Genomic DNA, 26,054 nt, shown 5'->3' with positions numbered 1-26,054 from the left:
TTTTATTTCGAATTTGATTAACAACATGTTTTAGGAATATGCACCATAAGAACACAATATAAACTGGAATAATAAAGATATTACAATTTTAGGTAATAATGAAGGCGTCACTTTAAGGTCCCTATAATTTCAGTTCATATTGTGTTTTAGTGCTAGTTGGTTCTATTTAGGAACCAATGCTTTGGGCTTTCCTGTTACTTTACATGTTAAATTGCATTCTCATGCCTGCCTAAAATCACACACACATCCTACAAAAGTCCCACAAACACTAAATATTACAATAAATTAAAAAAACACACATTTCCTCTTTGTCAGCATCAATTCATTGTATCCACGTGTGCAGCACAATCATGATGTACTGCTTATTGGCTCTCTACTCCTCCTGCATGGTGGTGGCGTATTGTAAATCCAGATTTGATTTGTACCAGAGGGCCATCCATAAAAGAACAGGCCCGAACCGTATTAACCGCCTGCACTTGCAGATAAAAATTGGACAGGCACTGTGGCAATTCAGTAGGATGTGTATCTCATGAGTGATTTCTTTGGTTTCTTGCATGCAGCTCACAGAAGTGACAGGAGCTCGCACACCAGCACAGCTTCAAGTGTTAGCAAATATCAGCAAGAAGGGAACCAAATTCATTTCAATTAGTTTTGTGTGATTAAAAAAAAAAATGAATGGGGTCATCTCCACACTTATTTCTTATTCCAATGAGGTGACCTGATCGGGGAGTGAAATGATACTTGTGCATGAATCCGATTCTTATAATTTCATGACATCTTATAGAAAAAGTGGGGTAAAAATATTTGATCAGCGCATTTAAAGAGTCTGACATAAATATAATACATACCCTTACACACCATAGAATGTATTTACACGTTGCAGTTCTGAAGTGAAAGGTAGATGGCGCCATAATAGAGGTACAAATTCTCCGAGTCCATTTGAGGACATGAGCTGATCTCTGCCTGATGATCTGCTACACATGGTGAGGAACAACCCAAAAAAGACAGGCTTAAGATGTGGTGGTATTTATTGTGTAGACATTCATAACTGTTTGAATACAATCAAAATCAGATTCTATACTTTGACTAGTTTTAACATTCACGATACAGTAATACACCGCATGGAACAAAGACAAATTACAGCTTGAAACTAAATTAAGGCATAACCTCAACCCTTTAACTCCTCACACACATCAGAACTGAGAGAATTAGACACCAAGAGTGTGTATAATTGTACATTTCATTGTATAAAAAACAGAAGTAGAAAAGAATATACAATAATATAAAATATATACAGCTTATTTCTTATTATTTATCGCACATATTTAGTTTTACCTTTAAGCTGATAGAGTGGCCATGTTGTCAGATTCTCTTAGCTGTGTGTGTGTCAGCTTGTAAAGTGGTTTGTTTATTTATTTACATAACATTCATTTCCTCAAAAACGATCTTGTCCGCTTACGTAGGGGAATAAAAGTACAGTATTAAACTAGTGACAAGGTGGAATACAACTTCTTCCCCTTCAGTGGCTGATCTGTGATGATAACAGTTAGTTGTGTTGCGCAGTGTCCAGACTTTGTGGTTTTGTTCTGCTCTCTGCAGGCTTGAGAGCTCAACTGTAGCGGCTGCTGCGACTGTGACTCCTGCGTCTGGAAGAGCTGCGACTCGAGGAGCGGGACGACCTGCAGAAGACAAAGATTACAATTAAATATTTGACTTTTCAGGCATGATTTAATACATACACTTTGTGTATAACACTGAATGGTTAGTATGTCCTGGGTGTTCAACCCCAATCTAACGTTCGGCCACAGGAAGGAAAAGACAGAAGGTTCAAAGGCCTGCCACCCTTGTTGAGGTCTGTCAGGGTTTACCGGGGGAGCAGAGCGTCTTACCGGGATCGGCGGTCTGAGCTCCTGTAGCTGTCACTTCGCCTGTAACCTCGTCTCCTGCTCACGCTCCGACTGGAATAGCTGTCATAAGAGTCTGACCTGCATTAACATACAGCCGGATGACCACAGAGACATTATTTTAGGAATACTTTTGACTCACACAGACCTGCTTAGTAGAGGTTTCTTATACAAGGAAAAGCAAAGTCCATACTAGATGGTAAAGAAAGATTAGTGATTTTATGACAAATACTCTGCAGAGTCTTTCTTCTAGTCTGTCTGCGTGCATGGTGAGAAAGAATGATTGGTTATTCCTGCATCATGCAATTGCCAATATTATAATTAATGATTAAAGACAGGATGGATCTCTTCTAGGGCTGCAACTAACAATTAGCTTACTTCTATGACAAAACTAAGGAAAAACATCAGAGAAGAAAAAGAAGAGCACCAAATCTTTCAAAATAGTATTTTTTCTGTCAATGGAATAACTGAATATTCAATCTGTCTAATGTCTCCGCACCAGAATCAGCCCTTGCTCCATACTTCACATTACCGCTTATGAAAACTGACAGGCGTATAAATATCCTTTCAAACTCTCAATTAACACTGCTGCAACCCACCTTTGATTGCTAATTTAATTGTGATTAAAAATCAAATTAGATCAGGGTGTTTTAATCTGAAGGTAGTGTTTGCATAATTGTGTTTGTATGTGAGCTTAAGGCTAACTCAGTGACCCCTCACATAACAATTAAACATTCTGCATTAACAGACCTGGATCTCCGACGCCGATTATATGAGCGACTTCTGGAATGACTTCTACTGTATGTCCGACTGATGGGAGGAAAAACACAGTGAGACACACAGGTTCGAAAGATACAAGACCAATCATACATTTGTGATGATAAAATATACAATGGAAAGTCTTTGGGAGGTTGTGTATACAGTTAAGGTTTCTGACTCTTCTTAAGAGTCTACATGGCCACAATACATTATTAAATATGTGTTTCAGGTTGTACCTGTGACTCCTGTAACTTCTATATGTGCTGCTACGAGAGCGTGACCGTCCTCTTCCGTGTCTCCTTCGACTCCTGCTACGGCTCCTGAAAGAATTTTAATTATTATAAATCACATCTCACCAAAGCTAGAACAAATGCTTCACATCCCACAAGTTTATTACTTTGCAACAATCTTCATCTATGTAAAAAGAAGCCCCTCCAACATTTGGAGATTTACCGATAGCGCCCTAAAGCTCCTCATTTATTAAGTGTGTTTTTTTATCTCACCTAGAAGAGTAGCTGGAGCTGCGGGATCTACTCCTGGACCTGCTGTAAGAGTGGGACCAGCCTCGGGAGTGGGACCGGTGACTGGAAACAGAGTGTGACTTCCTGGACGCGGACCTGGACTTCTTCGGGGACCGCGTGCGCGACGTCCCCCTCATCTTTCCCACAGAGGGGGAGCTCTCCTCGCTGGAGCTCTCCTGGTTTCTCGGCCTCTGGTTGAGCCGGGCGGTCTTACGAACCTCATCGAACAGAGATCCTGGGCGTACCCGGCTTTTGCTTTTTATCTCCATTCTCACTCCGCGGGCGTTGGGGGTCTGGCTCTCTTGAAGTTGGATACTTTTTGTGGTGACAGGCGGCACGCTCGCGCTCTGTAAAGCTGACATTCCTTTTAAAGGCCTCCATTTGAAACTACTCACAGTGCCAGTGGTTGCTTCATCTTGCAGTCCAGCAGCTGTCATTGTGGAGGTAACAGAAGGCTGTTCTTTGCTATGAGGTAAAGCGCTGTCTTTACTTATATCTGAAGACTTAGAGGTAGATTTTATGGTTAATTCAGGGGCGTCACAATGAGAATCCTGTGTAACTGGAGGTTCTACAATTTCAATGTCATGCTCAGGGGTGCAAATGTCCATGTCGTCTAATGACTCTTGCTCGTTGATACTGGGTAAATTGGCACCGTTCCGGTTGGATGACTGAAGATGGGGTTCAGCGTGTTTTGGGTTTTTGCTGACACATTCCTTTGCTCTCTGTTGCCCCTTATCATCTTCTCTAGGAGGATTCTTGGTTAAAGAGGTTAAACATTGGTGCTTTTCATTCGTACTGTCCACACCAGGTCTTTCTTTGACAACTCTCCCAGGACTGTGTCTCTCTCGTTTTGATTCGTCGTCCTCTTCCTCCTCTCCGAACTCTAAAGGTGGCTGCCAGTGAAAAGTCTCTTTGAGCTTCTGATGTTTCCTCTTAGATCTCTTTCTTTTGTCCTTACTGTGGTGGGAAGCGCTTTTGTTCTCACTTCTTCGCTTGTGTTTGTGCTTCCGTTTGGCCTTTTTCTTGCTCTTGTGCTTCTCCGGCTCTGCTGCCTTCTCAGGACTTTCCTCTGACTGACCACCAGCTGCAGCAGCGGCAACCGCTGCCTCTGACGTCTTCCCGAAAGTCTCATGCTCTGATTCTGAACTTGCCTCCCCTTCCTCTTTTTCAGATATGGCCAATTTCCTGGCTGTTATATTTTCAGAATCGCTTTCTGAATTCCATCCAGTAACTGCAGACAACTTCTTGTCAAGAATTTCACTGGACGGAGCTGCTTGTTTCTGCTTCTTTGACAGGGTAGCGCTGTTGCTTTGGCTCACTTTATCACTGTCACTATCCCATTCAGACCTGCTATGAAAGCTTTCCACTGGCATTGAGCTGTAATGCTTCGTCTCTTGATCTTGTGAGCTGCCTTTCTCTTTTATTTTCTCCAAAAAGTCAGGACTATGCTCACAGCCTGCCCTGTTCTCCGATCCTGACGGAACATCTTGACTACTGGCGAGAGCAATGTACTTATCTAAATCTTTTATCCTCTTTAAAGAGCTGTAATACTCTTTCCATTCCTTGTCCAGTGAATTCTTCTTGTTGCTTGTTTTGTGGGAGTTTTCAGAGCCTGACCTGCTGTAGGACGATGACCTGCTGTTGTACTGATACGGGGATCTGGACCCAGACCTACTGTAACTTCTGCTCCTTGAGCAGCTGTATGAACGGCTGTAAGACATGCTTCTGGAGGACCTGCTTTGTGAGCGCCCTGCAGGTTTGTGTCCTTTGTCGCTTTCAGAGTTGCCTGGCGGACACTTTGGTTTAACTGAAGTCTGAGCTTTTTCTGTAACACTATCAGCTGCTTGTCCTGTGAAGGAAATGTTACTGGGAGCCACTTTGGCTTTTATTTCCTGAATGTGGATGTAGGAGGGCTTCCATGGCTTCTGACCAGGTTTCCAGCGTGAAGGAGGAGGACTGTCGCTCAGCGGGATCACGGAGACGCTTTCAGGAGGCAGGACGGTAGGGAGTCTGGGGACAGGCGTGACTTTGCTCTCTGGGAGCTTCTCGGGCACGTGGATCATGGCGTCCGCTTTGGGCTTGCTAGCCTTTCTCTTTCTTGGGGATCTGGATGAACTCCTCTTTCTGGATGGAGACCTAGATCTGTACCTGGATCTTGATCTCGACCTGGATCTAGACCGGGATCGAGAATATGACTGGGATCTGGATCTAGACAAAGACCGACTTCTAGACCTAGAAAGGCTTCTGGATCTTGAATAAGACCTGGACCTCCCTCTAGATCTGGACTGACTGGATGTGTAGGACCTAGAGTAGGACCGCGAGTCTCTAAAGGACAGCGAGGACCGCCGTCTCCTCCGAGGAGACGAATGATGCTGATTTGAAGAGGAGCAGGATGGAGAACGGGATCTTTTGGACTTTCTTTCTAAAGACAAAGACCTTTCTCCCTCTGACAGGCGAGGCTCTTGAGCTTTGTTCTTTGAGCTCTTCTTCTTGCCACGCTTACGTTTTTTGGCCTTCTTCTTGTGTTTGGCTTTCTTCTTCTCTTTCTTCTGTTGGCGGCGCACACTGGACCCCTCAGAGCTGCGGTCTGAGGAGTGTTCTGCAGACCGGGACCACGTAGAGTTGCTTCTGTCGTCCCATCTGCTTGAGGAACGGTCATTCAATCTGTTAAGTCAAAAGATGTATGAAGGAAGAAAAAAAAAAAACAAACTAATATTCTAAGTTAGAAAGTAAAATATGAAGTCATACTTGTCTCCTTTGGTCCATCTCTCGACGCTCGGCGGCTGATAAACTTTGGTTCTCTTCATCTCTTCTTTCCAGTGTGGTGGAGTTTCACTGCTACCACGCTCTTCCACAGATGCAGAGCGCGATTTCGATCTTGTGGGGGTGTGATATCTCTGCAAAAAAAGTACAAACATACTGATATTTCAAATTACATTAATTAATAATACGTTAAAACTCTTTATAGAGCGTGTTGCGGCTGTGCTTCAAGATTATTTGCCTCAAGGGACCTGTATGCAGGCATGGAGAAAACATAATAAAAAATAGTTTGGGGTCAATCAAACAGATGGAGTTCGATTCTTTACAGCAACTTCCAATCCTTCCGATCCTTTTTGGCTTGTGACAAGAGACGATTTAAGGGAAGGAGACTCGCCACTTAAATAATCCTGAATAGAATTCTATGGGGGAAAGCCTGCAATGCCAAAGATGGAGGTTGTATGCACATGTCCCGCCCCTCCCACATCTAGTAATCTACAAAAGGCATGTCTGAAAAAACAAGCATAATCTTGGGCTCAGAGTTCAACAAAGTGTAATTTGGATTAACAGAATAGAAATGATATTGTCCGCTTGCCAATATTGGCCCTTGGACTTTGTCAAAGTGGATCAGGTAAAACTACGTGCAGACTACTACAGGAACAAGTAATAAATGAACACCAAATCTGAAGAAACAAATCTCTGGTTGAGGTGAGTATACCATTGTTCCTCTGCCTTTGATCTTCCGTCCGGACTTGGAGACTGCTGGTTTCTGGTCAACTGAAAGGGACGTTTCTTCTTTCTCAACTCTGAAAAGATCAAATCTCAAAGTAAACACCTACAGTAATTAGCTAAGTGTACAATGTTTAAGCTAATATGTATTCCCCCCAAAAAACTACCCCAACTTAACACTGACATCTCTGTTTTATCTTCCTGAGATGGCATGTCCCGTCGCAGCAGGAAGCGGTTCTCTGGCACCGGCGGGATTTCCTCTGGTCGGACGACAGGCTTCTCTCTCTTCCCGCTCTGCTCCTTCTCTCCCTCCACTTCGTTCTCTCCCTCCAGCACATCTCTTTCCACAGGACAGTGAGAGCTTCAACAACATGACAAGATGCAAAACAATATTTTGTTATGCAAAGAACCAGCTTCTTTTTAGGCCGACTCTGAATCATGTCAGTGCTTCTATTTAGACCTAGATATACCGATCAGACTTGATCAAAACTGTGGTCATGTACATCAGAGATACATGTGAGTAAATGTATAAGCATGTAAAAATGTGATCATGAACAAAAAAATAATAAAAAGTACCTTGGGTCTGTAAGAGGGACATCATCGTTCTTCTCTTTCTGTGATTCCCTCCTTTTCTTTTTTGACCGTTTACTCTTTGCGTGTCGCTTGTGCTTGTGATGTTTGTGCTTTTCATCTGATTCACTTTCAGATTCCGCTGAAGAGGAGAACTGCGAGGAGTCGTGGGAATTGAGGGACAAGTCGGCAGACGAGTTGGCTCTTTTCCTCTTGCCTTCAACTACTTAAGTAAGAAACATAACAGCATGAGTCATTTCAACAAAGAACACAACAATATGTAACAGTAAAAAGTTCAAATGCCAGGAGTCATTTTCAGGGTGCCACTAGGACAACAAAGGCTTTGTTTCTTCTCAGTACGTTGGGAGCCTGGCAGAGTCAGGTGGGCAGCTGCCAAATGAACTCCACCTCGCTGATCCTCATTAAAAAGAAGATCAGGTTACACGCCCCATTCGAATGCCAGTGGGGGAAAACGCTGGCGTCTAAATGCCGACCTCTTACAGAACGAGCACAAAATGTGACCCAGTTCATATCACAAGCAACAAACGTTATTCCTCACAGGAGAAAAAAACAAACGGCATAAGGTTATGTGTAGATCAATGAAATGATTTGCATTTACATGTTTTATCTTTCCTTATATTTAACTATGTTCATTGTTATGCGCCAACATACCAAAGCAAACTCCTTGTATGTGCAAATCTACTTGGCAATAAACCTGATTCTGAAAGATGCATAACATCTATTTAAGCTTTTTGTTAAGAACTAAGGGTGGGTTCACACCCATCTCGTTTAGTTCGGACCTGAACTCTGGTGGGGACCAAACAACCACTCTCTGGACCACCTCGAATGGGTGGTCTCGGATGTTTGCAATTGTCGACCACGCACTTCACTGGTCCACTTTATATGGCAAAAGCAAGTCTTGGTATGATCTGTGATAAAATCGTCTGATGCAGAGTTCTTCCTCGAAATGCCTGCGTTAAAAATGATTTAATACCCGCTGTGTTACATATGCGCAGCCCTTTAAAGTCTGCTGATATGCGCTCCAGACCAACGCCAACATGAACCTGCATTTCTCCATGATGTATGATATCCAGGTAGAAATGTGGAGCAATTTGTTGTCTTTTTATCCACCGACAGTATGACTAATAATCAAACGATATTTCCACTCATATACACCAGACATTCAACAACTCTTTCTGCACTGGCTGGGTGGCTACATGTCACATCTACAAAGACTTGAACTGGAGGTTTTCATACAGCAGTAGGTCAAAATTCAAAGGATAAGTCTGACGATATTCTATATTTTTTCAACAAATCCCATGAAAAGACCAACAACAACGCACTGATCCTACTGCTTCTGTATGCAAAGCCTCATGTAGCTTACTCCTCTGTGGTATAAAGCTCCATTGTTGTCTAAAAATGATTAAAAACACAAAAAATGAGAAACTAACATGTAGTCTCCAACAAATGCACTGTACATTGCATGTGCTCCTATTTAGTAGCGTTTGCAAAAAAACATAACTGTCATTGTTACTAGAAATTACTGAACCTTTTGGAAAAACATGTTTATGTCTTCAGTTTGAGTAATGAGCTTGGGGTCGAGTGCCACAGACAGGGTAGGGAAGTCTGCTTTTGGCCTTTTCATCATTTGTTGACAATAAAGGAAAGCGAACCCTAACCTTACTATTGAACTTACCATCATTAGCGGACTTGGTGATAAGTTGCCCGCAGTCTATCACTCTCACATCAGCGTAGGGCCTGCTGGCTGAATCAGTCTTCAGCCCCTCGATCTTCTTTATCACCTCAAAGCCGGAGATGACTAGACCGAAGACGACATGGACTCTGCATAGAAGCAGGAAAGATTGATGCCTGTTACAACTATATGATATGATATGATTTCAGTATCCTCAAAGGCCCTGAAAACGTATTTTTCCTCAATCGCCTTCTCAGCACACTGTTTTCTGCAAACAGTTTTTTTGACATGAGAAATTTCAGAATGTTTTTCCTCTGTGTTCTTTTCACTGGTTTAAAGTGGACAGGCTCAGTCCTGATGAAGCAGATTAGCTGAGTTTTTGACTGTTTAACTCTTTTTTTAAACTTTTATTGTTTCTTATATAATCATGAATACTGAATATTATAAAGAAAGACACGTTTTCAGGGGCTTTAAGAATTCTGAGTTTAGTAAAATGCTGAAAATCAAGACAGAGATGAAAGTTCAGCGTTAACTGTAAACACCATTTGAATGCCTTTTGTACGTGCCAAAGTGAAATTTGATTTTACCCATCAAGATGAGGCGCCGTCTTGGTTGTGCTGTTTGTCGAAAAGCAAGCAAAGAAGCCGGGGAAGGTCGGGGAATGGCAGTAGCGGGGTCATGAGAAAAGGAGAAAGAGGAGGAAAAGAATGAGAATAAACAAATAACTTCAACAAAGTGCGGGCGCTAGAGTACCGCGGGAAAAATCTGACTTAAAAATAGATATTTAATTGCAAATCAATTTGGAAAACACTTGTAATTTTGGCTGCTGCATTAAAAACAGCCACAAAAAGGTGATGAAAACAGCAGTGTGTGGGCATTTATATAACTGTATTAGGATCATACAAAGAAAGACTGTACACATTTCCTCCTGTATGTTTCAGAAGTTTTAATTCATGTAGAGCATTTCTATCTTATGGTGACACCTGTTTTAGTGATAAAAAGTCTACAAAGCTCAAATACCTTCAAGCCATTTGTGAATATTGTTCAAACATATCCAAAATAAAGCACTGTACTCAAATGCAAACTACTGAATGATAAATACAGTCAGGAGAGAGAGAGAGAGAAACACAGCCTTGGAGACACATTACCTTGGAGGAGCAGGATGCTAGAGTTTCTGTAAATTTTACACAAAAACGGCAAGAGAAAAAATGTAACACATTTGTAGGTAAAAAAGAATGAATCCATGTTTCTCTGCACTTTGAAATCTAATTGCACACAGAGAGGGGATGTGTTGACGTTCACACTCAATGACAATTTCTACTCTAACAGAAAAAAGGGACAGAAAGCAAAACACATTAAAAAAAAAAAGAAAAAAGCAAACAAATTACGCTAGTGACCCGTCAGTTAAATGGCACAGGTATTAAAAGGTGCAGAGGGATTTGATTTACTTCATGTTACTCACATGAAAAACTGTGAACCGTTGGTGTCCTTCCCACGATTGGCCATCGACAACAGGAAGGCTCTGTCGTGTTTGAGAGTGAAGTTCTCGTCTGTTGAGAGCAGAGAAAGAGTGATCGCAGTGTCAGAGTGTTTTCTCTGATGCATAATCGCGGAAATATTCAGGGAAGAAGAAGAGGACAACAGGTTTAACTGAACTATTTAAATCCATCAAACCCAATCATTGCCTCACCAACCAGTCCTTCCATTCAGTGCGTTCTAAAAAGGTTTTTGTTGTTTTGTTTGTTACTTTAAGTCCTTTTCTTGAGTACCAACCTGATTTTGTATGATAGTATTAACTACAAATAACACACATTTAATTTTCATTTTGACCAGGTTGGTTTCCATTCATTTGAACATACTAGGGAAGCAAATTTGCTTAGACTTGAAACTTGCTTGAGACAGAATATCCATCCAGTGCCTTTCTTCTTATCAAGGTTACGTTATCATTTAGAAGATTCTCCACGAAGGTGAATTCAAAGAGGGTCAAACAGATTTCAGAGATAACTAATGTTCATGAGCTGTCAAATATGAAAAGGCAGAAGAGAAGCCAATCGAGAAGATAACGCATAAACGGTTGTTAGAAAACAAAAAGTGTCTGACAATGATGCAAACACACACAAAAAAAGGTTCTATTAATGAATCACATATCTAAGGCAAGTTTTAAATCTCCTGAAGATTATTTTCATAGCGTATTTAACAAACTTAAACTTAGTGAATGCTTTTGAACATTGGTCCACAGTGCGTAAAAGCAATTTAATCGACTAAAATATCCACTGGAATAACCCTTTAAATATTAGACAGAAGCATACTACAGTATATCGGAATAGTTGATTGACTACATACAGACTAAAAGTTACACTGAACCAATTTGTGTACATACTGTATCCATGTTGGATAAGGATAAAGGATAAATACCTTATTTCCACTGTGGTACTCTTCCTATTGCGGCTATAAATACCACACATGTAACATAAAAAGTAATGTGGGGTGTAACATGGGGGCTGTCTGAAGACAAAATCCTGTCACATCCCTTCAGTACAGATTTGTACCTGCACCATTGCAAACATTTGCACAGTTTTCACTGAGAGAGGGCAGTGGTGGGGACAATGTTGACATGGTGTTACTGAGCTGTGTACATCTCTTACCTTCTCATTTTGCAAAAGACCACTCTATAAATAAAAGAATATGTTGAAAATTTTAGGCAGGAAGATTGTAGCGTTCAATAAAGAGAATGCCTACTCTCCATGCTGACTTGACAAACGTCCACTACTGTTATGAAATATAAGAGACAGCACTATACAACGGAAAAGTGAAGGTCAACGGAGTCATTTATTGGAAAAGTTCTCCAGAAATCGATTATTAACATAATAATAATAATAGGCACACATGCAACATTATGCTCATGCAAATGTAGCTAAGTTATATTCAGATAAACATTTTATGCTTATTAGATAATTAGATTTTTCCATTACCTTCAAAGTAGCCACCATATATGGACTCTCCACCTCTTCCATTTCCTGCAGAGATTAACAGTAAGCAGCCTTTAAAATGGTTGTTTTATTAGTTGTTTGCAGAACTCATTGATATTTTTCCAGCTCTCCGTCTGTGTATACGCATTATTTTTTTGTCTGCTCTGTTTACTTATGTTGTTATGTTTGTAAAACACTTTGGTCGGCTCATGTTGTTTTAAATGTGATACAGAAATACATTTGACTTGACTAAAGTAATCAGTCCAAAACGTCTTTATATTAAAATGAAACCAAACATGTGTAAACATTGTACCACATTACAGAAAAAAAGTGCTCATTAGTTAATACATGTTTATAGAACAAATGTTTGAAGTGGCGGCCACATTCAGGAAACAGTATGGTCTCCTGGATGCCTGCCATAAACACCTACAAGAAAGCCACAGTATATTGGCACTTTAATGAGATTAATTGTGTCTGCCAATTTTTTTTTGTCATTGTTAGCTTTGAAACCACGCAAAGCATCGCCATTGTATAAATACATCTTCTACCTAAGAGAGCATCTGATTCTTCATAAAACAAACCAAATTAGATGCAGCATCTTTTTCAAAGCAGAGTTTTTTCGCTCTGTTTGGGTTTTATGTGAAAACGGATCCAGCAGTTTGAAAAAGGTGGAATAGCATGAACACTTGCTGACTAACTTCATTCAGTCAGTTTGATTAAACACACACTCTCAAAGCCAACGAGGTTATTTATACGTCAGACATTACTACCTTCGGTGAAGTCGCCTCCCTGGATCATAAAGTTCTTTACAACCCTGTGAAACGTGGAGCCTTTGTAGCACAGCTTTTTTCCTGTGACTTTGCCAGTTCCCTTTTCACCTGCAATTGAGATGTATGTTAACTGAGCTCTCATCAAACACAAAACATTCAACAGACCTGCTACTGTATGAAGAGCCTTTGTGTATACTAGATGCCTTGAGGTGTTCAGAAATGTTACTCTTGAACGCTGCCACATGAGGTTTCTTTTAAACAAGGGAATGAAACCCCAGTATGAGAAGGGGAAGTTCAATAAACTTAGATGCCTTTGTTCAGACATCCTGTTGGTAATACTCCTGTGCGGGACTCCAGAATTCATTAAGAAATCTTCCACTGGTGTGATACTGGCATGGGACAGAATATTGGCCCAAAGCTATTGCCCCCTGGATTTCCCTTTCCCTAGGGTGAAATGAGATGTGAAGGCCGAGATTTCATTAGATGTGTTGATGTGCTTAAGGGTGCTTTTCGGAGGACAGAGGGCTGGCTGTTCAAATGTGCAGCTTAGGTTGCTAATCTTTTAGTGTTCTGCTTCACTGGCTTCAGCATTGTTCCAAGGCCTTGGTTTCTAATGGTGTGAGCTGATCCCCTCATAAAAGGACACATAAGATAATTTCAGTGTCTTGAGTATACTTTAAGTGTGTGTGTGTGTGTGTGTGTGTGTGTGTGTGTGTGTGTGTGTGTGTGTGTGTGTCCAGGAAAAGAAACAGACTAACCAGCCATCTCCCATATCTGCCCTTGCCAGCATCACATTCTTGTCAGTCAGGTGGAGCGAAAAATGAGAGGGAGGATCGATCTGCAGTCTGTTTGCAGATTTGTGGCTATATCAGGACAGACCACCGCTACTACAGTAAAACTGTGTTCTACTCAGTGGGATGAAATATCTTGGGATATAGACCAGGATCCATCCAGTGACTCCATCTGTCACTGGACAATTTATTCTACAGCCATAGCTCCTTTCTTCAAGATTTCAAACGACCAAAGAGGGGTGGGGAGCACGACACAGTGGCTCTTATTTTCAGTTCATTCAGAGGGGGGTATTTCACTTTGATTAGGCCAAAAACGAAAGTGATTTTCACACATCCTTCATGATGGGACAATGTCAGACCTAAATGCAATTCTTAAATATAATGTTTAAATATGCTGTATCAAGTTAAAGCTGCTCTACAGTGCAGCTGCCATGTTAGAAATAAACGGTAGGCAATGTGAGTGTATAGAGTAGATTAACAGTTTTCCACCAGCATTCCTCTTTTACCTAATTTGTAAAGAAGAAAAGTCAAATCACGCAAATCAAACGTCCCCTTTTATGGGAATGTGCACAGAGATTGATGAAGAAAACCTGGGTTAACAAAGAAAGTTAAAAAGCACTGTCGTGATACCCATTATCTCTCATTGGGGTTTTAGGTTTTGTTGAGCCAGCTAACGCAAAGAAAGCCTGTTGAACATACTTTGTAGTACACCCCTCAGTTTCATGTTATGCTGTCAAACAGGTTTCTTTTGTTTTGCTAATTTGGGTTATACAATGCGGTGAATGTTGCAAAAGAATGACATTACAGTAAAACATGTGCTTGACTGAACATTACTCACCAGTGCACAAAGACAGAAAGTTTTTGCATGTCTTGGGACAAATATCCAAAAAAAGTTGAAAGACTATGCGCCCAACTATAAAACACAAAATAGAAAAATATTAGCTCACTTCATCTTGTAGTTATTACAAATTTTAAATGTTTAAAGAGTATATGAAGCATCATCAACATAAACTTGGTGTTAGAAAATACGATACACAATAGGGGAAAGAATAATAGCCTTGCAATTAAGAGTTACAAGTAGCCCAAATGTTACTGCACTGCACTTCTGTACATTTTTAATTGGCCTCCAACAATTACAAAATTCCTGTGGTGAAGCTCACACATTAGAGAATCCCTTTCACAGCTACCAGCATTGTTTTGTCCCTCCCTGTACAAATATGAGTCAATTACATGTATTTATCAACAGGCTGCTAAACTTGTCTGTGCCGCCTTTACATTCACATTAATTATTGCAGACAGCTCATGCTCATAATGCAAATAGCTTTTTTAGAGCTGGACTTCAATTCAACCATTCAGTAGAGACACAAAAACCAGTCTGCCAAGCCAATATACCAGTGGGTGTTGTACTTTCATTTTGTACAGCCAAATAAATATCAGTCAAAAGCCCCAAGGCTACAAAACATACACACATCCATTTATTTATGATGTCACTTCAAAGTAATTGGCTATGAAAGTGAGCTGAGGCTGCTTACATGTCTCACTAATTCCCATAGCTGTTAACTGATTTTAAATTCTCTTACCTGGCTCACGGTTGAGCTCCACATCAAAGTAACACTGAGGGCGGTCTTTCACCCCCATTGTGATCAAAGTCCAGGTGACCTAAAATGTAGAAGATGTGCAAAAAAAGCTGAGCAGGAAAAGTAATAAGGCTGCCTTCTCTTAATTTCAGAAGCAGTAAGCATGCCATTCAGGTTCCTTTTTTATCTGTCAGTGTACACCTACAAAGTATAGCTCACTTAGAGCAGTGTGGTGGAAAACACTGTAGGGTGACAGCGAGGGAGGATAGAAACAGAAAGGGGAGGAGAGACAACGACGGGAGGGGAGTCTACAGGGAAATGGAGTGGCTATCCAAGAGTAAGTAACTCCTGCAACAGTGTAAGCAAACACCCTGCCTCAACTTGTTCAGTGTCAGTGTTCCTCTACTGTTGCACAAAAAGTCAATAAACTTGTGAATTACAACAAAATATTGGGCTCTCAGCAGCTCCTGTGCTCAAGTTGCATATAAGACTAACATGCATTTGTTTGCAGGGAAAGAAAGAGCAAGACTGCAAGAAAACAGAGTGTCCAATAATCTAAGTAATGTCTGGATTTATTAAAAGGTTAATCTTCTCACGATTTGCTTGATATAGGCTGCATATTGTTCAGAAAATCCTGATTATGTGTGTTGGAGGAGGGCAACATACAGGGGGGATGGAGAGCAAACTTTTAGGCTACTGGACATAATTTCAGGCCACTGATACGTGGAGAGAGATATTGCTTTGCTCAGTTAAAACATATGTCAATCAATGGTAATGTAATACGAAAGAGCAACCTGTGATTTCACAGCTAATGACAGAGCACAAATAAACAGTAACGTTACAGCTGGATTATTGAGCACAAATCCGACCAATACAAATGTTGTTATTACTACTAGTCTGTGCAGCCTATGAGACCCATCATTTCAGCTCCCACTGCTCAGCTCAAAGTCAGGAATGCATTGTATTCATAGCACTGATATCATATTATAAGCCTTGCCTCTGCTTGATGTCCTGGAAGGCCCTGTCAGATTGTAAAACGTCCCTGCTAAATATAGACAGCGATAATCTCTCAACTGTAAAGTATTCAACAGGATAAATGAGAGGTAATGTGAGCTACATGTCCTACAAGTCATGCAGACCACAGTAGATAAAAAGCCTTTATTTTATTAAGATGCAATCAAAATAAAAATGTAATGGACCACAAATAATGCTAATCCAAACAAGGAAATGCCGCTTACAGAGACGACATTAACTATCTGCCAACGCTCACGACTTGTAACAACGTTAGCTAATACAGCACACATTTTACACATGGTTTTGTCTGAAGGTCAAAACATGTGCAAAGCAACAACAGATCACTAAAAGTATTTATGAACTACAGAGCTAATAACAGCTAGCTAGCTAAACGTTAACACAAACGTTAGCGCTTGTAAACTGGTTGAGCTAACAGCTAACTTACCGTTAGACTTCTTTCAGTCGCATTTAACGTATCGATGAATATCACATTACATTATATTCAAAGTTGCAAATGACATAACTAACCTCTGTGTAGTAGCTAGCCAGGTAATAATTAGCTAGTCACTGACGGTCGACAAGCCGCTAACTCCACTTTCTAGTTATGAAGAGGTTGTTGCGACGCGAATAACTCCGACTGGTCCAGATCAGTTTTGTCCCTCCGAGGTCCCGTAGCAGATTTGTTGTGGTTTTTTTGTATCAGGAAGAAGGTTTCAAGTTAGCTCGTTGGCTAATTTTAATGCAAATCCTTGCGTATTTCTTTTAATAGGTTATTCAGGTTCACAGTATTAATCGCGGGTAATAGAAAGTATGAGATTGCACTCGTAAGGTGCATGTGAAGCTCGGGCTAGCTACCTGCTGTTGGTGTATATCATGTCGTTGATACGATGCTGTAGTCAGCTAACCTAACGTTACAAGTAACAAAGTGCAGCATGAAACCCATGATAGTGAGGTAAGGTGTTACTACACGTTTATAATTGACCGTAGACTGAATTATCGCTATTGTCCAAATGGTTCTTAACTGAAAAAAAATTAATGTCTAACGTTACGCAGTTAATAATAAACACTTAGATGGCAGTCTGTTCGTTATGTACACCTGTTAAAACTCATGCAGGCTTTTTAGTATTAACTTAGTATTTTAAGTATTTAAAGTTTGAGTGTAGTAATTCAAACTTTATAGAAATTTTGGAGGCTGTAGTTTGTGGTGGTGCTGCTGGTTTGTATTGTAAGGTGTTTCTAATATTTAGGCTACCCTCACTGATAAAAACGGGGTAAACAAAATGTAAGACACGCCTCTCACAATAACGCAATGCAACTGAACAAAGTCTCAACTCCTGGCGAAAACAACTTTGGTTTTAAAATATATCCTTCATGATTGTAAGGTGTATTTCAAGGCTGTTCAGTCATATTGTAATAGTTTTAGTGTACCTATAAAAAAAAGACTGGCAACTGAGTGTATTTTAGTTTAATATAGAGCTGAAATTATTTGATATCTAATTGATAAAGTAAATTATTCTGCAGCTATTTTGATAATAAATTAATCATTTGTTATTTTCAGAAGCCAAACGTACATCCCCAATTGCAAATACTTGTTGCTTCTCTTTGTCTGTTGCGATATTAAACATAAACTCCTTGGTTTATGCACTGTTGATCGAACAACGACATTTGAAGACGACAGTTTAGTCAGTTAGGTGCTTGTGTTCAACATTTTTGGCTATACATTTTATAGACAGATAAACTGATTATTAGAGAAAATGATTGCCAGATAATGAGAATAATGTAGTTGCGGCCCTAACATAGTAATACTGACAGTCTCACTTTTCTGTTGACCTCATGCAGGCAGTGTGTTCTTCATGGACCCAGTGGATCATGTCTCTGATCCTGTTTGCCTTTGTGGTTCGGGTCAGGGATGGACTCCCCCTGTCAGCCTCCACAGACTTTGAACACAACCGAGAGCTCCAGGAGAGGAAGCAGCAGCTCAGGACCATCAGCAAGGCACTGGCCCGTTTCCCTGACAGAGGGACTGTCAAGGGCCAGAAGCTCAACATATAGTAAGGATTCAGCAGGCTGTTTCTGTTGTGCACCCTGTAACTGCAAAAAAAACGACACAATACACAGACAGACAGGATGTTGTCTGTTTGGTCACAGGGGCCTTCATGTCAAGCTGCGTCAGGCTGTTTGTTTACTAAACACCTTTTCTCCTCTCACCTGTTTAGCTTCGTCTCCTCAGAGGGTGTATCCTACATGACCGTGTGCCACTGCAGCCTCCCTGTTGCTAAGGCCTTCTGCTTCCTGGAAGATCTACGCTGGGAGTTCACAGCATGCTTCAATAGCACTGTTGTTGCCTTGGCAGCCCGGCCATATCCATTTTTGGAATTTGGTGAGTGGGAAGCTTAATATTGTTGTCTAGATTTGCTGTTGATATTTTCAGATTGTGTTGAATATGATGTGTTAAATGTCAGGCAAAGCTCCAGGGCTGTGATACTTTAAACCAAAGATAAACACATTGATTTATCCTGATGTTACCCATCTTGCCAACTGACAGACAGCACCATTCAGAAGCTGAAGCAGCAGTACAACCAGAGCGGTGGTCCGGCCCTGGAGGTGACATTGGCAGAGGTCCAGGAGGATCTGAGGATCCATCCACCACAAGTAATTAACTTGGAGGAAGTGGAGCTCACCAACGGCACTGCAAATGGGCACATGGAGCAAGGTCCTGGATCTGGTAAGACCATATGACTTATACAGTACAGCATATACCATACTGTCATTTTTGTTTCTGTGATGCAGACATGAGGAAAAGTTCTCAAAGTTTACTGTGTTTTATTATTTTACACTATTTATGTGGTCACTTTCTTTTGTTTAACAGGTCAGAATGTACGACTGGAGCCAGTGACAGCACCAGGCATCCTCTCTCTGGTCCTAAATATCATGTGTGCATCTTTAAACATAATCCGTGGTGTTCACCTCATAGAGTTCACATTTCAGGTATGTGCCAGAATCACAAATACTTAAAATGAATCTAAAAAACGTAAAAGTCCAACATGTGGAATGTTATGTTCAATTTCAGCTTGTGTGTTTCATCAAAATATTAGGTATAGTCAAACAAATGTTTAGTTGGGGATTTTATTTGGAAATGGTCATGTGTAAGCTTACATTAGCTGGCTCAACTGTCTGCTGTGCATTAGCATTTTGCTGTGAAAGCAGGGGTTTGATAATGAAACTGCAAAACTGTCACTCTTGTGTGAATTAGAGAATTATAATCAGAAGTAAATGTGGTACTTTTTAAACTTACATTTCAATGACAAGGTTGTTTAATTGTTGTCCTTTCTCTATACGCAGGATGATTATGAAGGAATATGGAATGTTGTGGCGTTTCTTTTGGCGTTTGTCTGCTGTGTGTTTCAGGTAAATAAATGTGCTTCATGCAGCCTTCCACTGCAAACTGAAACTCGCCCGTGTCAAACTCTTCCATGCCAATAACCTTTCCGGTGTCCACAGTGCCACCTATACCTGTTCCACTCATCTCTGAAGAAACTCAAGTCCTTTGCTCTGTTGAGTGCAATCGTCCTATGCAACCTCTACCTGCTCGGTCTGAGGAACGCGTGGCAGCTGATCTTCCACATTTCAGTCGCCTCCCTCTCCACCCTCCTCATCCTCACGCGCAAACTCCAAGACAGAGCTGATGACTGTGGGGTCTGAGGAGAAGAGGACAGCTCATTGCGTTGCACCTCTCACAGCTCTTTGTTTCAGTGAAGGTGAGAACAACAGGGAAGCGGATGGCCTGATACACATTTGTTATGAAGATTTGTGTCGTCATGGAAAATTATAATTACAAGCAAATCTTTTCTTGTAAACAATATGTACTTGCACTTTGTGTACATTGTTTCCTAGACTGTAAAGAGTACACCGTGAAATGCAGTTTTTTCTAGATCCTTGAAACTATCTTGTTAGTCTAAATCATAACACTGCAAACAGATAGTGACAGAAGGGTTTGGGATGTGGTTAAAGGTGATAAATCTCAGAGTTGTTTTCAGTCAGAGTCGCTGACCAAAGTTTTTCATGTAGAAACAATCTTTTTTTTATCAGTGCACTAACTGTTGAAGTTGGGCACGCTTGCAATTCTGTCATTAAGATTCACTTCTGTTCAGCTTAGTATTATTTATGCTATCACAGGCAGTTTACAACCCAAGGTGACCGTTTGTGATTGTAACAGATGTTAGATTTAATTGTACTTTTAAACCAGGCACACATGACTGATTAGCAGACAGTTTGGTCGTCCATCCCGCACTGGTAGCAGTGTGATACTTCAATTATCTTGTGTAGTCTGACTTATGATCAGTGACAGTCAAGTAAAGCAGATAATGCCGCTGTTTGTTTTCCATTATTTGCTCAATAGGCTACAGTAAAAACCTAATGCAACGGTGTAAATTTAAAGCTTTTGGTTTATTCATGCCTTACTGTTTGTTTAATTGTGTTGACTTGTATACAGACACACCGGCAAGTGCTCAGCTAGTCTCTGCAAACATTCAAATGTAAGGGCTCTGTTATTTAATGACTTAATGGGAAATTACATTCTATACTGAGGCACAGTTAGTCTAATAATCATGTAAGGCATGGTGTTAAGGCATGTTATTTTACTATTGAAGAATTGAAGAAGAATTGTGTCGCATCAACTCACATTCTAAACCCGTTTTTTGTTTTTTCACAACAAATTTAGATATTTTATTTTGTCTTTTTCTACTGATCTCTGTATTGTCAAAATGTAAACTGCGGGTAAGAATATGAAAGCACTGATTTGATGGGTAAAAATGTTTGACTGCACTATTAGGATTATATTTGTTTTGTGTTGGTAATGGTAATTTTTCTTGAATGTGTTTCATATCAGGTTCAGCTAAAATTATATTTATATCCTGATGTGTGTTTACTTGGTTTAATTTTTTTCATTCTTTCTTAGGGAGTGGTGTTATAAACCCCAATCTGTAGTTCTCAGATTGTTAGAAACATAGAAATCATATTGGTAAAATCAATTTTCTAAATCATTTTTTTTTTAGTTAATTTTATTAGCACATCAGTTTAGCATCAACTTTCTTAGACGTTCAGTTTTTAATAGCTAAAGAGAGTCGCACTTTATTGAGTGAGGGAAGTAAATTATCAGTTTGTAGTGTTTGTCAAACAAGTATCATTGTGTCCTTAACACCAGACCACTCCCTTGTTGTATCAAGAAAGTTAGAGGGAGTGTTTAAGAAAAACAAAAAGGTTACGTCTGATGTGACAATTAAGAAGTTCCTTTACTGTAACGTACAAATGGTTTTGAAAAGTCTCTCTTAGCTTGTAGTTTACAAAGATTGAGGAAAGTCAGATGTTTTCACTGGAAGCCTAAACTGGAAGCAGATAACACAGTTGAGCCTCTTAATACATTTTTAATTTGTTCTAAAGTAGGTTGTACTATCCAGATATTGTGGTAAATTGCTGAGAAGTAGACTCGCTCAGTGAACAGCCTTTTCGATGCTGTGTTATATGACAAGAGGAGTGAACTCTTGTTCAAATAAGATTTTCTGTGGAAAATCCGAATACCATAAATACGTGAGATTTTGTTATTATTTGTTACACTGCCGGGTATTTTCTGTGCAGGACGTTGGCGATGCTGTAATATTTTTGATACAAATAGGAGGTTTTACTGACTCACCATTTCCACTGTAGCCTACAAGTTGTTGACCAAATGAATTGTAAAATAATGTCGCCACCGATGTTCTAAAGATGTGGAACCAAATAATGTGGAGGATATTTTAACACTTGAAATGGAAATGAAGGAGAATTATGCTGATCATGAAGGTTTAGAACAAACTGTAGAAATACACAATGTCCAATTTGAAACATGTGGCAGCCTTCTCTTAATATAAATAGTTTTCTTTGATCAACATTTGTCTTAAATGTAATCTGAATAAGTAATGGTTTGGAACTCATTCAGATTCAGAAGGACAACCTGTAGTATGTTTAATAGGGCATTTGTATGTAATTAGACTCACATAAGGTTGGTTCAGTGTTTTTTGTGGCTGCAACCTGTTTGTAAAAATAGGAAGTAATGTAACAGTGTAATTCATTGCACCTGCCAAATTACAGGGTGATTACAGGGCTTTATGTGTTTTTTCCGTGGTGGTAAAACTGACATTTCATTAATAAATAGTGTCTTTTTTCCCATTTGTTGATTTGTGTGTCTAATAAATCAGCGTTACCTCTATATTCACCAGAGATAAGACAATACCAACACAAAGAATATTTTATTACCTTGATTATTTGTCCCATTTCCTCTTTGTACTGTCAAGCTTATGCTACATCCTGATAAGGACAGAATTTGAAACTGACCTGAGTGTAACATGTATATGACTCATACCTCACCTTTTACCCATAAATAGAAAAATTCCCTCACAATAACACAACCATAAACAAATAAAAACAGCAAATTTGGAACATCAGGTGTAAATTTATTGATGTATTTTTCCAATCTTACACCAGATGGAGCTCTTTCACAGCGTACTAATCTTCATTTAAGTTTGTAACAGTGTCACCAGAGATTGTCTGATACATTTCAATAGTTGATAAAAATGTATGAATATAACTTTACTTAATATAAATTTACATTACAGGGCAAGCAAATGTTTTGTTTGAAAGTGCCCTGTTGCCAGAGAGAAAAATGTTTTACAGCAGTGGAAGATCTCCAACCAATGATGTATTTGTGATTATTTACTTTGTGAGATAGACTCAAGCCTGACAGGAAAGGTCACACAAGGTGGGTATAAAGTGTAATAGTTTTGTTATGTGGCACATTTTTTAGCAATTGTGGAAATAGTCCAATTATCTCCAGAGAATCGCTGACCCTGGTTTACATAGGTCACGTTGAAGTTTAAACAGTTGGAACAGTGACTTTAACTCAAATTTGTATACCTTATCCACATCCCAAACTCTTAAGTTTTATATGTTCATCTAAATTTATTTAAAAACACTTCTAAATAACTTTTACGTTCTCACAGTCAGTGAGAGAAGCCTTGGGAAAATGAGTGCAAGCTTTCTCTACAAGCTTCCAGCACTGAAACGTGATAAATTGTTCATATACTGTAGCTAATATTTCAAAACGGCATATTGAAAAGGGAAAATTTTGTTTAACGTGCCTTTCTTTAGGTAAATGACTTGTGCATGAAAAGATTGACTTTCTGAGCTATGAGGCATGATGTCTGATGTAGTCAGTAAGGTGACAAGGAGATGTGGCAGTACTCCCTGTCAGGTGCCATTCATGCCTTCTTCAGATTTTCTAGGGCTTAATTAAATCTTTATTCTGTAATAACAGGTTGATAGAACTCCGTTTAAATCAAACCAAATTAAAGCACTTTGTGTCTGTGCCTTTCTTTCATCCAGGGCTTTTGCAGGTGTCTTAGTCATAACGTTTGCTCTAGTCCACATTAAAGCTCCACTGCATGGAGTCCAGTGATAAGAATGTGCTAATATCAGATAATCCAGTTTTAATCCTCCTCACATCAATGGACTAGGTTTTGTACTGAGATATGCATTGGCTTTTCTTGACCTTTGACCATAACCTTGTATATCACTGCGGTTTCCTGATAACGTCACAAATAAGGTTCTTTTTAATATCTGGAGAAGCTGATAAACCCTTCCATAAATATCTGATTCAGTGTCTCTGCTGCCACTGTAATTTTTTTGTCACTGTTTACAGACGTTGACATAGTTGTCTCATTAGCTGTAAAGCATTAGTGTTGGTCAGCATCTTCATGCGTACAAAAGGAAGGTAATTGGGCCTGGAAACAAATGGTACATGTCCCTCAGAGCTTGTAGTATCATTATAAATCCACAGTGCCGTCAGTGCTGCTACAGTGCATCTAAATTAGACAATCAACTTCAGTCATCCTCATTTGCAGGGATTAACCTCTTATCCTAATAGGCAGAAGCACCTGCTGTTGAGAGGCTGCCCGCAAATCTCTTAACAAATAGGCCTAACAGAATGGGTGGTCCTTCTGAAATGTTTATGGCTCACATTTCTCTCACTCAGAGACAAATAAATGTTTGCCTTATCAGCTATGAGTAATAATGGAATACACAGCAAACAACTTTCACAGATGATGATTCTGTTTTGATTGTTTTGTAGTAGTGATATAATCTAATGTTTCTTAATAACCATCAAATGTGATGGTTATCACACACACTGGGCTATTGCTTGTCTATGTGCTATTTATCGTCACTGACTGACAGTTGCTGACAGGCATTAAATCTGCATCCACATCAGTCAATCATTCGACAATAGATGGATACATACCTATGTCTATCTGTTCAGCCACTGTGGAGATATCTGTAAATGTAAGGTGAAGAAAATATTTGCCTGCAAATGTGAGGGTGTGGGTTTCAAGGAGTATAATATCAGTATAGCTATAAGCTGGGCGATTTCAACATCTTGACATACAACATGAAACATACATTGAACATCTGACCTGGGGGAAAAACATTGCTGAGAACATAAAACCCTGAAAGGTGTCCTAAATATTATTAAGAGGATATTGATTGATTGATTGATTGATTGAAAAGTAATAAGTATACGGCTAAAATAGGTAGCTGAAAGTAATGGATAAGCGTTTGAAATAGTTAGTGAGAAGATGGATAAAAGCAATGGGTTAATGAAATGGTCAAATAGCTCAAAGTAATGGTTAAAAAAATCGTTATCTAGCTATTGGTTGAAATTGCTAAATTAATAGATAAACAGCTTAAGTATTTATACATAATAAATAGGTAATCGATAACTGCCACACGATGACCAACCTAAACACTGCCAGTTCAATTGTATGAAGACATTACCGTAATATCCACTTTTATATAATTAATAACATCCAGTTTGAAATCAATTCAAAATAACACATTTGGAACATAAAGGCGCAGTGATTTTATTCAGATTCATCTATGGGCGGTGGGGACACGTCTGATCTGACTAAAATTTTTTTGAAACCACCGATTACCTGAATGTGAATGGAGGCAGCAAATGCCCACCAAAAGAATTATTTAGAAAGGTCAAACCTCTTCTCTGAAATTTTAATGTGATGGCAGGAAGTCTTACTCTCCAAGACTGTATGAAATCACTCTGAGCCATGGCAGAATTAATCAAGGTGAGTCACTCTGGCACCCACTCTTGTCCATTTAATCTTTGTCTAATGTTCAATAGCCGTACCACATACTGGCAGCTTTTTCCATTAATTTCAAATGCATCTCTCTTTCCCGGAGTGAAGCTGTCTCTCAATGGAGGTCTTAAATATCCAAAATATGAGAATTATTACTTAGTTCAGTTCAAAAAGTTTCTCCAGCTAGCTGCTAATTGCTGTTAACAGTTTACGGTGGGTTGAGAGAGCAGCCTGAACCAAAATATTGCTGGAGGTGAAGCCAAAACAATTTAAGTTTAAGTTATAAGATGCTAACTAGCTGACAGGAACTGGGTGGGTAGTAGTACATTTGAACAATTGGTAATATAAAAAAAGATTCTAGCAGCTTTAGTCTTTTTATTACCGTGAACATGTATTGATGACTCTTCTGATGAAGGGAACTACTTTTAATCCAGAAACCCTTTTAACTCTGTAATCCAGATCGTGTGCTTTCATAACTGTAGCAGAAATAATGGCTAAGCTTTTCCAGCTGTGATGCGTTGATTCCCAGTTTGGTAATCCAGACGTTCAGGCTATACAGCATGCTTATTATGATGTTCAACAATTCATAAACCCAGAGCCTTTGTCTTTCCCTGCTCACTGGCTATATTGAATTGATGCATGGAACCAAAAACCAAAGACAAATCAAATGATAAACTTTACTTACAAGGCTCTCCTGGCTTTCTTGAGCCAACGGTTAACAGTACAACGTAGAGGCACGAGTTTGTTCTGCCTACAAGTGGAGAGTCTGGCATTTGAGTTTTATCCAAAGAGATCCAGTATGTTTGATAAATCTGAGGTTCAAA

The 26,054-nt window shown here is 39.6% G+C and overlaps 2 protein-coding genes across 9 annotated transcripts; one reads left to right on the top strand and one right to left on the bottom strand.

Moving 5' to 3' along the window:
• Positions 1–1,010: 1,010 nt before the first annotated feature.
• On the bottom strand, positions 1,011–16,848 carry nktr (natural killer cell triggering receptor). 8 transcript variants are annotated; one of them, XM_046066967.1, is made up of 17 exons: positions 16,583–16,848; positions 15,044–15,122; positions 14,302–14,376; positions 12,673–12,780; positions 11,906–11,950; positions 10,396–10,483; positions 9,521–9,550; positions 8,937–9,082; positions 7,247–7,466; positions 6,855–7,010; positions 6,660–6,747; positions 5,933–6,081; positions 3,167–5,848; positions 2,900–2,983; positions 2,655–2,714; positions 1,890–1,985; positions 1,011–1,679 (listed from the first exon to the last, which is right to left on the bottom strand). In XM_046066967.1, the coding sequence occupies exons 2-17, from the start codon at positions 15,099–15,101 to the stop codon at positions 1,610–1,612; spliced, it is 4,155 nt and encodes a 1,384-aa protein (XP_045922923.1). In that variant the 5' UTR covers positions 15,102–15,122; positions 16,583–16,848; the 3' UTR covers positions 1,011–1,609. The 8 variants fall into 8 exon arrangements, with proteins under 8 accessions (XP_045922923.1, XP_045922914.1, XP_045922904.1 ...); XM_046066958.1 differs by having other exon boundaries at positions 6,855–7,031; positions 7,247–7,463; XM_046066948.1 differs by having other exon boundaries at positions 6,855–7,031; positions 16,500–16,847.
• On the top strand, positions 16,714–22,255 carry sec22c (SEC22 homolog C, vesicle trafficking protein). The gene is made up of 7 exons (XM_046067858.1): positions 16,714–17,006; positions 17,894–18,105; positions 18,271–18,434; positions 18,600–18,779; positions 18,924–19,042; positions 19,397–19,462; positions 19,556–22,255. Exons 2-7 carry the CDS (start codon positions 17,924–17,926, stop codon positions 19,754–19,756), a joined length of 912 nt encoding a protein of 303 aa, XP_045923814.1. The 5' UTR covers positions 16,714–17,006; positions 17,894–17,923; the 3' UTR covers positions 19,757–22,255.
• Positions 22,256–26,054: the final 3,799 nt, after the last annotated feature.

This window comes from Micropterus dolomieu, linkage group LG01 (genome assembly GCF_021292245.1).
Source record: "Micropterus dolomieu isolate WLL.071019.BEF.003 ecotype Adirondacks linkage group LG01, ASM2129224v1, whole genome shotgun sequence".
NCBI classification, from domain to species: Eukaryota; Metazoa; Chordata; class Actinopteri; order Centrarchiformes; family Centrarchidae; genus Micropterus; species Micropterus dolomieu.
This window is presented reverse-complemented; position numbering and strand designations above follow the sequence as displayed.